Here is a 12,125-nt window from a genome sequence, read left to right as displayed (position 1 = left end):
AATAGATTTTATTTGTAAAAGTACTTTACATTGAGCAAACAACCTTAAAGTGCTACAGTGTATTAAAAAATAAATAAATAAAAAGATAATAAAAATAAAAACTAGAACAGCCTAACAACTGGAACTCGCACGCATATATCTGAAAAAAAAAAAAAAAAAAAGCCTTTTTTAAAAGCATTCACAGTCTGTGGTGCCCTCAGGTGGTCAGGGAGAGCGTTCCACAGACTGGGAGTCACATGATTCATTTGTGTCATGTGATCCAGCCCGAGTTTAGCCCCGCCCCCTAGCCCACCCACACACCCCTGCGTGCGTTCATCAGTCACACAAGTGATTTGTGTCTCCTTTGAAGCTTTTTTCTCTGCTCTGCTTTGCTTTGTCTTCTTTTGTTCCTTTTTTTCCCCCCCCCACTCGTCTTCATTTGGCGCCCTTCTCCTCCTCCCCAGGGCTGCTCGTCTCCCATCGTGGTGAAGTTTGCCGACACGCAGAAGGACAAAGAGCAGCGGCGCCTGCAGCAGCAGCTGGCCCAGCAGATGCAGCAGCTCAACAGCGCCACCACCTGGGGCAGCCTGACGGGCCTGGGGGGCCTCACCCCGCAGTATCTGGCGGTAAGGAGCGCGCCGTCGCAGGACGAGACTTCTCTAACGGGGTTGCCGTGACAACCAAAGCGCCAAGCTTTCCCAAATTAGACACCAAATAAGAGAGAAATGAGAGTCATTTTAGGAGCGTCATTAAAGTTTGAGTATTTCCAGTCTGGGTGCGCCGCGGAGCAATAAAGTGGCGGCAACGTCCCTCGTTAGCTCGCTCGTTTGTCCACTCGGGAGATTTGTCACCGTGGTCTTTATGTCAAGTCCACCACTCAGACCTGCTACTTTCCAAATGAGCAGCTTCACAAAAACACATTTCTCCACTCTTGGGTTGATCCAATTAGAGGATGGAAGAAAGTCATCTAGGAAAAAGACAATGAAGACACAACAACTTAAGACTGGCTTTGAACCAGGTCTCACTCCTGGCTTTGAACCAGGTCTCACTCCTGGGTTTGAACCAGGTCTCACTCCTGGGTTTGAACCAGGTCTCACTCCTGGCTTTGAAGCAGGTCTCACTCCTGGGTTTGAAGCAGGTCTCATTCCTGGGTTTGAAGCAAGTCTCACTCCTGGGTTTGAACCGGGTCTCACTCCTGGCTTTGAACCAGGTCTCACTCCTGGGTTTGAACCAGATCTCACTCCTGGGTTTGAACCAGGTCTCACTCCTGGGTTTGAACCAGGTCTCATTCCTGGGTTTGAACTAGGTCTCACTCCTGGGTTTAAACCAGGTCTCACTCCTGGGTTTGAACCAGGTCTCATTCCTGTGTTTGAACCAGGTCTCAGTCCTGTGTTTGAACCAGGTCTCATTCCTGGCTTTGAAGCAGGTCTCATTCCTGGGTTTGAACCAGGTCTCATTCCTGGGTTTGAAGCAGGTCTCATTCCTGGGTTTGAAGCAGGTCTCATTCCTGGGTTTGAAGCAGGTCTCATTCCTGGCTTTGAACCAGGTCTCATTTCTGGGTTTGAAGAAGGTCTCATTCCTGGCTTTGAACCAGGTCTCATTCCTGGGTTTGAAGCAGGTCTCATTCCTGGGTTTGAATCAGGTCTCATTCCTGGGTTTGAACTAGGTCTCACTCCTGGGTTTAAACCAGGTCTCACTCCTGGGTTTGAACCAGGTCTCATTCCTGTGTTTGAACCAGGTCTCAGTCCTGTGTTTGAACCAGGTCTCATTCCTGGCTTTGAACCAGGTCTCATTCCTGGGTTTGAAGCAGGTCTCATTCCTGGGTTTGAAGCAGGTCTCATTCCTGGGTTTGAAGCAGGTCTCATTCCTGTTTTTGAACCAGGTCTCATTTCTGGGTTTGAACCAGGTCTCATTCCTGGGTTTGAACCAGATCTCACTCCTGGGTTTGAAGCAGGTCTCATTCCTGGGTTTGAACCGGGTCTCACTCCTGGCTTTGAACCAGGTCTCATTCCTGGGTTTGAACCAGATCTCACTCCTGGGTTTGAACCAGGTCTCACTCCTGGGTTTGAACCAGGTCTCATTCCTGGGTTTGAACCAGGTCTCATTCCTGGGTTTGAAGCAGGTCTCATTCCTGGGTTTGAAGCAGGTCTCAGACCTGTGTTTGAACCAGGTCTCATTCCTGGCTTTGAACCAGGTCTCATTCCTGGCTTTGAACCAGGTCTCATTCCTGGGTTTGAACCAGGTCTCACTCCTGGGTTTGAACCAGGTCTCATTCCTGGGTTTGAACTAGGTCTCACTCCTGGGTTTAAACCAGGTCTCACTCCTGGGTTTGAACCAGGTCTCATTCCTGTGTTTGAACCAGGTCTCACTCCTGGGTTTGAACCAGGTCTCATTCCTGGGTTTGAACTAGGTCTCACTCCTGGGTTTAAACCAGGTCTCACTCCTGGGTTTAAACCAGGTCTCGCTCCTGGGTTTGAACCAGGTCTCATTCCTGTGTTTGAACCAGGTCTCAGTCCTGTGTTTGAACCAGGTCTCATTCCTGGCTTTGAAGCAGGTCTCATTCCTGGGTTTGAACCAGGTCTCATTCCTGGGTTTGAAGCAGGTCTCATTCCTGGGTTTGAAGCAGGTCTCATTCCTGGGTTTGAAGCAGGTCTCATTCCTGGCTTTGAACCAGGTCTCATTTCTGGGTTTGAAGCAGGTCTCATTCCTAGCTTTGAACCAGGTCTCATTCCTGGGTTTGAAGCAGGTCTCATTCCTGGCTTTGAACCAGGTCTCACTCCTGGGTTTGAACCAGATCTCACTCCTGGGTTTGAAGCAGGTCTCACTCCTGGGTTTGAAGCAGGTCTCACTCCTGGGTTTGAACCAGGTCTCACTCCTGGGTTTGAACCAGGTCTCATTCCTGGGTTTGAAGCAGGTCTCACTCCTGGGTTTGAAGCAGGTCTCATTCCTGGGTTTGAAGCAAGTCTCACTCCTGGGTTTGAACCGGGTCTCACTCCTGGCTTTGAACCAGGTCTCATTCCTGGGTTTGAACCAGGTCTCACTCCTGGGTTTGAACCAGGTCTCATTCCTGGGTTTGAACCAGGTCTCATTCCTGGGTTTGAAGCAGGTCTCACTCCTGGGTTTGAAGCAGGTCTCATTCCTGGGTTTGAAGCAGGTCTCATTCCTGGGTTTGAACCGGGTCTCACTCCTGGCTTTGAACCAGGTCTCATTCCTGGGTTTGAACCAGGTCTCACTCCTGGCTTTGAACCAGGTCTCACTCCTGGGTTTGAAGCAGGTCTCACTCCTGGGTTTGAAGCAGGTCTCATTCCTGGGTTTGAAGCAAGTCTCACTCCTGGGTTTGAAGCAAGTCTCACTCCTGGGTTTGAACCGGGTCTCACTCCTGGCTTTGAACCAGGTCTCACTCCTGGGTTTGAAGCAGGTCTCACTCCTGGGTTTGAAGCAGGTCTCATTCCTGGGTTTGAAGCAAGTCTCACTCCTGGGTTTGAACCGGGTCTCACTCCTGGCTTTGAACCAGGTCTCATTCCTGGGTTTGAACCAGGTCTCACTCCTGGGTTTGAAGCAGGTCTCATTCCTGGGTTTGAACCAGGTCTCATTCCTGGGTTTGAAGCAGGTCTCACTCCTGGGTTTGAAGCAGGTCTCATTCCTGGGTTTGAAGCAGGTCTCATTCCTGGGTTTGAACCGGGTCTCACTCCTGGCTTTGAAACAGGTCTCATTCCTGGGTTTGAACCAGGTCTCATTCCTGGGTTTGAAGCAGGTCTCATTCCTGGGTTTGAAGCAGGTCTCATTCCTGGGTTTGAAGCAGGTCTCATTCCTGGCTTTGAACCAGGTCTCATTTCTGGGTTTGAAGAAGGTCTCATTCCTGGCTTTGAACCAGGTCTCATTCCTGGGTTTGAAGCAGGTCTCATTCCTGGGTTTGAATCAGGTCTCATTCCTGGGTTTGAACTAGGTCTCACTCCTGGGTTTAAACCAGGTCTCACTCCTGGGTTTGAACCAGGTCTCATTCCTGTGTTTGAACCAGGTCTCATTCCTGGCTTTGAACCAGGTCTCATTCCTGGGTTTGAAGCAGGTCTCATTCCTGGGTTTGAAGCAGGTCTCATTCCTGGGTTTGAAGCAGGTCTCATTCCTGGCTTTGAACCAGGTCTCATTTCTGGGTTTGAAGCAGGTCTCATTCCTAGCTTTGAACCAGGTCTCATTCCTGGGTTTGAAGCAGGTCTCATTCCTGGCTTTGAACCAGGTCTCACTCCTGGGTCTGAACCAGATCTCACTCCTGGGTTTGAAGCAGGTCTCACTTCTGGGTTTGAAGCAGGTCTCACTCCTGGGTTTGAACCAGGTCTCACTCCTGGGTTTGAACCAGGTCTCATTCCTGGGTTTGAAGCAGGTCTCACTCCTGGGTTTGAAGCAGGTCTCACTCCTGGGTTTGAACCAGGTGTCACTCCTGGGTTTGAACCAGGTCTCATTCCTGGGTTTGAAGCAGGTCTCATTCCTGGGTTTGAACCAGGTCTCACTCCTGGGTTTGAACAAGGTCTCATTCCTGGGTTTGAACCAGGTCTCATTCCTGGGTTTGAACCAGGTCTCATTCCTGGGTTTGAACCAGGTCTCACTCCTGGGTTTGAACCAGGTCTCACTCCTGGGTTTGAACCAGGTCTCATTCCTGGGTTTGAACCAGGCCTCACTCCTGGGTTTGAACCAGGTCTCATTCCTGGGTTTGAACCAGGTCTCATTCCTGGGTTTGAACCAGGTCTCACTCCTGGGTTTGAACCAGGTCTCACTCCTGGGTTTGAACCAGGTCTCATTCCTGGGTTTGAACCAGGCCTCATTCCTGTGTTTGAACCAGGCCTCATTCCTGGGTTTGAACCAGGTGTCATTCCTGGTGGAGTTTCATTTTTTAACCTTTTCTGCTAGTGCTGTGCCTCTGTATTTTTTATGAAAAAAATGTGGGGAAAAATGAATTTTTTAATGAAAAAAACGAAAAATGTATTTTTTAATGAAAAAAACGGAAAAAAACAGATTTTTTTAATGAAAAAAACTAAAAAAAAATAATTTTTTAATGAAAAAAACGTGGAAAAAAAACCCAGAAAAAAAACATATTTTTTAATGCAAAAAAGACATGAAACTGCTACAGGAAAACACCAACAAAACAGGAAGGGTCACCAAAATAACAGCGCAAGACAAGAACTAAAGCACTACACACAAGAAACACCAACCAACTCAAAATAAGGCACGACGACCTGGTGGAGTTTCATTTTTTATTGTTTTCTGCTGGTGGTGTGCCTCTGTATTTTTTCATGAATAGAAATGTGGAAAAAAAAACGGGAAAAAAACAGATTTTTTTAATGAAAAAAGTGAAAAATAGATTTTTTAATGGAAAAAAACGTAGAAAAAAATAGGAAAAAAAATGTTGTAATGAAAAAAACGAAAAATTGATTTTTTTTTTAAATGAAAAAAACAGATTTTTTTATGAAAAAAAAGTTGGAAAAAAACAGATTTTTTAATGAAAAAAACAGATTTTTTTTAATGAAAAAAACAGATTTTTTTTAATGAAAAAAACAGATTTTTAATGAAAAAAACAGATTTTTAATGAAAAAACAGATTTTTAATGAAAAAAAACCCTGATTTTTTTATGAAAAAAACTGATTTTTTTAATGAAAATAACTGATTTTTTAATGAAAAAAATTAAAAATAGATTTTTTTATGAAAAAAAACGGGGAAAAAAACAGATTTTTTTAATGAAAAAAACGAAAAATTAATTTTTTAATGAAAAAAAAAAAAGATTTTTTAATGAAAAAAAGACATGAAGCTGCTACAGAAAAAAACACCAACAAAACAGGAAGGGCCACCAAAATAACAGCACAAGACAAGAACTAAAGCACTACACACAAGAAAACACCAACAAACTCAAAATAACGCACTGGTGGAGTTTCTTTTTTTAACATTTTCTGCTGGTGGCATGCCTCTGTATTTTTTTATGAAAAAACTTGGAAAAAAACAGAAAAAAACAGATTTTTTTTAATGAAAAAAACGAAAAATTGATTTTATAATGAAAAAAACGTGGGGAAAAAACGAAAAAACAGATTTTTTTAAATGAAAAAAACGGAAATTTGATTTTTTTTTTTTATGTAAAAAACTTGGGGGAAAAACGGAAAAAAATGATTTTTTTTTTTAATGAAAAAAACTATAAATGTATTTATTTAATGAAAAAAACGTGGGGGAAAAACAGATTTTTAATGAAAAAAAACGGGGAAAAAACAGATTTTTTTTAATGAAAAAAAACAAAATTAAATTTTTCATGAAAAAAAACATGCCTTGCCTAAAATAAGGTTGAAAAACACTGCACTAGACTAAGAAGAAGTTAAATAAAAATACTTGTGAAAGTGGTCTTCAGTGAGTGAGATGAGTGCAATTAGCAGCTAGCCTGATGCTGGTTCTTCTATTGTGATATTTTTAGCGACAAAAAGTCTGAAGAGAATGTGTCTGCTCCCAGAAAAGATTCCAGCAGAGCACAATGGGAAGGAGATGGTAATTTGCTGTAGATTGCAGCCTTTGAAGGATGACTTTTCTGACGGCATCAGTGTTCCACTTTTGTTTTCAAATCTAATTAGCGGGCGAGATGAGAGCTTTGCTGCTGAGGTTTGCATCATCTCAGCTGGCTCACCTTCTTCTGCTCCTCTTCCTCCCCACAGTTGCTCCAGCAGGCCACGTCCTCTGGCAACCTGGGGGCCTTCAGCGGGATCCAGCAGATGGCCGGTGAGTCCAGTTGATCTCCTTTCTTCTTCTTCTTCTTCTTCTTCTTCTTCTTCTTCTTTTTCTTCTTCTTCTTCTTCTTTTTCTTGTTGTTGTTGTTGTTGTTGGTAGTGAGGGAGCACAAAGAGCATAGCAAATGAAGGTCTTTGCCCCCAAGATTTATGAAGCCGCGCTAAGATTTGTCTTGATCTGGTAATGAGGCCCGACAGGAAACTAGCCCCTGAGCATGTAGCGGCAGCTTGTCAGGCCGTCATCCATCACACCGGAGGAGAAGAAGGATGCTTGCGATGGGTCTCCATCTTCAGCAGGATTAGCATGTTGCTAAAAAAGACTTCTTACTGCACTTAAGATGCCGGCAATAATGAATCTCTTCTTCCTGCCGGTTGCTCCCCGGCCGCCATTCCACTCAAAATGACTTCCTCCCTCGCTGATAAGATGGCGACGATTGAGGGTGGTCCATCTATCTGTGTCAGGGGGGCCAAAGTATGTTTTTTATTGGCCCATGACAAGTTCAAATGAATTCACTATTCATTAGATATATAATTGTGTGAATGCTCCAAACATTCACACATATGTTTTCTTCACCTAAATTCATCTATTTATTATTATTATTATTAGTATTAGTATTATTGTGTGAATGCTCCAAACATTCACACAGGTTTTCTTCACCTAAATTCATCTATTTATTATTATTATTATTATTATTATTATTATTATTGTTGTTGTGTGAATGCTCCAAACATTCACACATATGTTTTCTACACCTAAATTAATTAATTTATTATTATTATTATTGTGGGAATGCTCCAAACATTCACACTTATGTTTTCTACACCTAAATTAATCTATTTATTATTATTATTATTATTATTATTGTTATTATTATTATTGTGTGAATGCTCCAAACATTCACACATATGTTTGCTCCACCTAAATCCATCTATTTATTATTATTATTATTATTATTATTATTACTATTATTATTATTGTGTGAATGCTCCAAACATTCACACATATGTTTGCTACACCTAAATCCATCTATTTATTATTATTATTATTATTATTACTATTATTATTATTGTGTGAATGCTCCAAACATTCACACATATGTTTTCTACACCTAAATTCATATATTTATTATTATTATTTTTGTGGGAATGCTCCAAACATTCACACATATGTTTTCTACACAAATTCATATATTTATTATTAATATTATTATTATCATTATTATTATTATTATTATTATTATTATTGTGTGAATGCTCCAAAAGTTCACACATATGTTTTCTACACCTAAATTCATATATTTATTATTATTATTATTATTATTATTATTTTTGTGGGAATGCTCCAAACATTCACACATGTTTTCTACACCTAAATTAATGTATTTATTATTATTATTATTATTATTATTATTATTGTGGGAATGCTCCAAACATTCACACTTATGTTTTCTACACCTAAATTCATCTATTTATTATAATTATTATTATTATTACTATTATTATTATTGTGTGAATGCTCCAAACATTCACACATATGTTTACCACACCTAAATCCATCTATTTATTATTATTATTATTATTATTACTATTATTATTATTGTGTGAATGCTCCAAACGTTCACACATATGTTTTCTACACCTAAATTCATATATTTATTATTATTATTATTATTATTATTATTATTATTTTTGTGGGAATGCTCCAAACATTCACACATGTTTTCTACACCTAAATTAATGTATTTATTATTATTATTATTATTATTATTATTATTGTGGGAATGCTCCAAACATTCACACTTATGTTTTCTACACCTAAATTAATCTATTTATTATTATTATTATTATTATTATTGTGTGAATGCTCCAAACATTCACACATATGTTTGCTCCACCTAAATCCATCTATTTATTATTATTATTATTATTATTATTATTATTACTATTATTATTATTGTGTGAATGCTCCAAACATTCACACATATGTTTGCTACACCTAAATTCATCTATTTATTATTATTATTATTATTTTTGTATGAATGCTCCAAACATTCACACATACATTATGTTTTCTACACCTAAATTCATATATTTATTATTATTATTATTATTATTATTATTATTTATTTTATTTTTTTTAAATTATTTTTGTGTGAATGCTCCGAACATTCACACTTATGTTTTCTACACCTAAATTTGTAGGTGTAGAAAATCCATCGGTCTACTTCTTAAAGTGTACTGATGGAAGTATTCTGTCAGTATACTTCTTAAAGTGTACTGATGGAAGTATTCTATCAGTATGCTTCTTAAAGTGTACTGATGGAAGTATTCTGTCAGTATACTTCTTAAAGTGTAGTGATGGTAGTATTCCTTCAGTATACCTGAAGAAGTATACTGATGGAAGTACTCCATCTGAGACCCACTTGAGTGTCCTTCAGAACTTCTTGTCTTCTCTGCAAATGTCACCTGCTATTTATTTCCAAGCTCTTTCTTTGCACGCCGCCCCTCAACAATCACACTTCCTGCTGAAAGAAAAGGTGTTTTATTGCACTAAACTCCTCGCCAGATTCTTGGAGTCTCATCTCTCATCTCTCCTTTCCCGCCGTCTTCACTGCTGGCAAAAAAAAACCAAGCTTTTGGAAGCGAGTCCGAGGATCTGCCGCTCGCTCGTCCCATCTGTGCACCAGCCATTGGCGAGAGAGACGCTGAGCGGCATCTGCTCTTACAACACATCATGGGCCTTCAATGGGATGATACACACACACACACACACACAGTCACACACACACACACACACACACACACACTCACACACACACACACACACACACACACACACACACACAGTCACACACTCACACACACACAGTCACACGCTAATTCACGCTGCTTCCTCACACATTCTTGGAAAAAATAGGTTGACATGCTGGGAGGAAGGGGCACACATGAGAGACATGACAACATGAGAGTGGACATGAGAACATGAGAGTAGACATGGGAAAATGATAGTGGACATGAGAACATGAGAGTAGACATAGGAAAATGATAGTAGACATGAGAACATGAGAGTAGACATAGGAAAATGATAGTGGACATGAGAACATGAGAACATGAGAGTAGACATAGGAAAATGATAGTGGACATGAGAGACATGAGAACATGAGAGTAGACATAGGAAAATTATAGTGGACATGAGAACATGAGAGTAGACATAGGAAAATGATAGTGGACATGAGAGACATGAGAACATGAGAGTAGACATAGGAAAATTATAGTGGACATGAGAACATGAGAGTGGACATAGGAAAATGATAGAGGACATGAGAGACATGAGAACATGAGAGTAGACATAGGAACATGATAGTGGACATGAGAACATGAGAGTAGACATGGGAAAATGATAGTGGACATGAGAACATGAGAGTAGACATAGGAAAATGATAGTGGACATGAGAGACATGAGAACATGAGAGTAGACATAGGAAAATGATAGTGGACATGAGAACATGAGAACATGAGAGTACACATAGGAAAATGATAGTGGACATGAGAGACATGAGAACATGAGAGTAGACATAGGAAAATTATAGTGGACATGAGAACATGAGAGTAGACATAGGAAAATGATAGTGGACATGAGAGACATGAGAACATGAGAGTAGACATAGGAAAATTATAGTGGACATGAGAACATGAGAGTGGACATAGGAAAATGATAGTGGACATGAGAGACATGAGAACATGAGAGTAGACATAGGAACATGATAGTGGACATGAGAACATGAGAGTAGACATGGGAAAATGATAGTGGACATGAGAGACAGACCGTGAGAGTAGACATGGGAAAAGAATAGTGGACTTGGGAAAATGATAGTGAGCCTGAGAACATGAGAGTGGAAATGGGAAAATGATAGTGGCCATGAGAGACATGAGAACATGAGAGTAGACATGGGAAAATGATAGTGGACATGAGAAACAGAACGTGAGAGTAGACATGGGAAAATTATAATGGACATGAGAACATGACAGTGGACATGGGACAATGATATTGGCCATTAGAGACATGAGAACATGAGTGTGGACATGGGAAAATGATAATGGACATGAGAGACATGAGAACATGAGAGTCGATATGGGAAAATGATAGTGGACATGAGAACATGAGAGTGGACATGGGAAAATTATAATGGTCATGAGAGACATGAGAACATGAGAGTGGATATGGGAAAATGATAGTGGACATGAGAACATGAGAGTGGACATGGGAAAATGATATTGGCCATGAGAGACATGAGAACATGAGTGTGGACATGGGAAAATGATAATGGACATGAGAGACATGAGAACATGAGAGTAGATATGGGAAAATGATAGTGGACATGAGAACATGAGAGTGGACATGGGAAAATTATATTGGCCATGAGAGACATGAGAACATGAGTGTGGACATGGGAAAATGATAATGGACATGAGAGACATGAGAACATGAGAGTAGATATGGGAAAATTATAGTGGACATGAGAACATGAGAGTAGACATGAGAAAATTATAGTGGACATGAGAGACAGAACGTGAGAGTAGACATGGGAAAATTATAGTGGACATGAGAACATGACAGTGGACATGGGACAATGATATTGGCCATGAGAGACATGAGAACATGAGTGTGGACATGGGAAAATGATAATGGACATGAGAGACATGAGAACATGAGAGTAGATACGGGACAATTATAGTGGACATGAGAACATGACAGTGGACATGGGAAATAATATTGGCCATGAGAGACATGAGAACATGAGTGTGGACATGGGAAAATGATAGTGGACATGAGAGACATGAGAACATGAGAGTAGACATGGGAAAATGATAGTGGACATGAGAACATGAGAGTGGACATGGGAAAATGATATTGGCCATGAGAGACATGAGAACATGAGTGTGGACATGGGAAAATGATAATGGACATGAGAGACATGAGAACATGAGAGTAGACATGGGAAAATGATAGTGGACATGAGAACATGAGAGTGGACATGGGAAAATTATATTGGCTATGAGAGACATGAGAACATGAGTGTGGACATGGGAAAATGATAATGGACATGAGAGACATGAGAACATGAGAGTAGATATGGGAAAATTATAGTGGACATGAGAGACATGAGAACATGAGAGTAGACATGGGAAAATTATAGTGGACATGAGAGACAGAACGTGAGAGTAGACATGGGAAAATTATAGTGGACATGAGAACATGACAGTGGACATGGGACAATGATATTGGCCATGAGAACATGAGTGTGGACATGGGAAAATGATAATGGACATGAGAGACATGAGAACATGAGAGTAGATATGGGAAAATGATAGTGGACATGAGAACATGAGAGT

The 12,125-nt window shown here is 40.4% G+C and overlaps 1 protein-coding gene across 7 annotated transcripts in view; it reads left to right on the top strand.

The window, feature by feature from the left end:
- Positions 1-12,125, top strand: part of celf2 (cugbp, Elav-like family member 2) — a 465,802-nt gene that overhangs the window by 404,161 nt on the left and 49,516 nt on the right. For all 7 annotated transcript variants that reach the window (XR_009815324.2, XM_061961318.2, XM_061961317.2 and 4 more), the window contains 2 exons: positions 444-605; positions 6,660-6,723. Coding sequence is in view for 6 of the 7 variants with exons in the window: in XM_061961318.2 (XP_061817302.1) it covers positions 444-605; positions 6,660-6,723 (226 nt within the window). In the remaining variant the exon portion in view is untranslated. The remainder of the gene's footprint in view (positions 1-443; positions 606-6,659; positions 6,724-12,125) is intronic.

The sequence above is a fragment of the Nerophis lumbriciformis genome, linkage group LG05 (assembly GCF_033978685.3).
Source record: "Nerophis lumbriciformis linkage group LG05, RoL_Nlum_v2.1, whole genome shotgun sequence".
Lineage (NCBI taxonomy): Eukaryota > Metazoa > Chordata > Actinopteri > Syngnathiformes > Syngnathidae > Nerophis > Nerophis lumbriciformis.
Note: the sequence above shows the minus strand (reverse complement) of the source record. Positions and strands in the feature narration are given on the sequence as shown.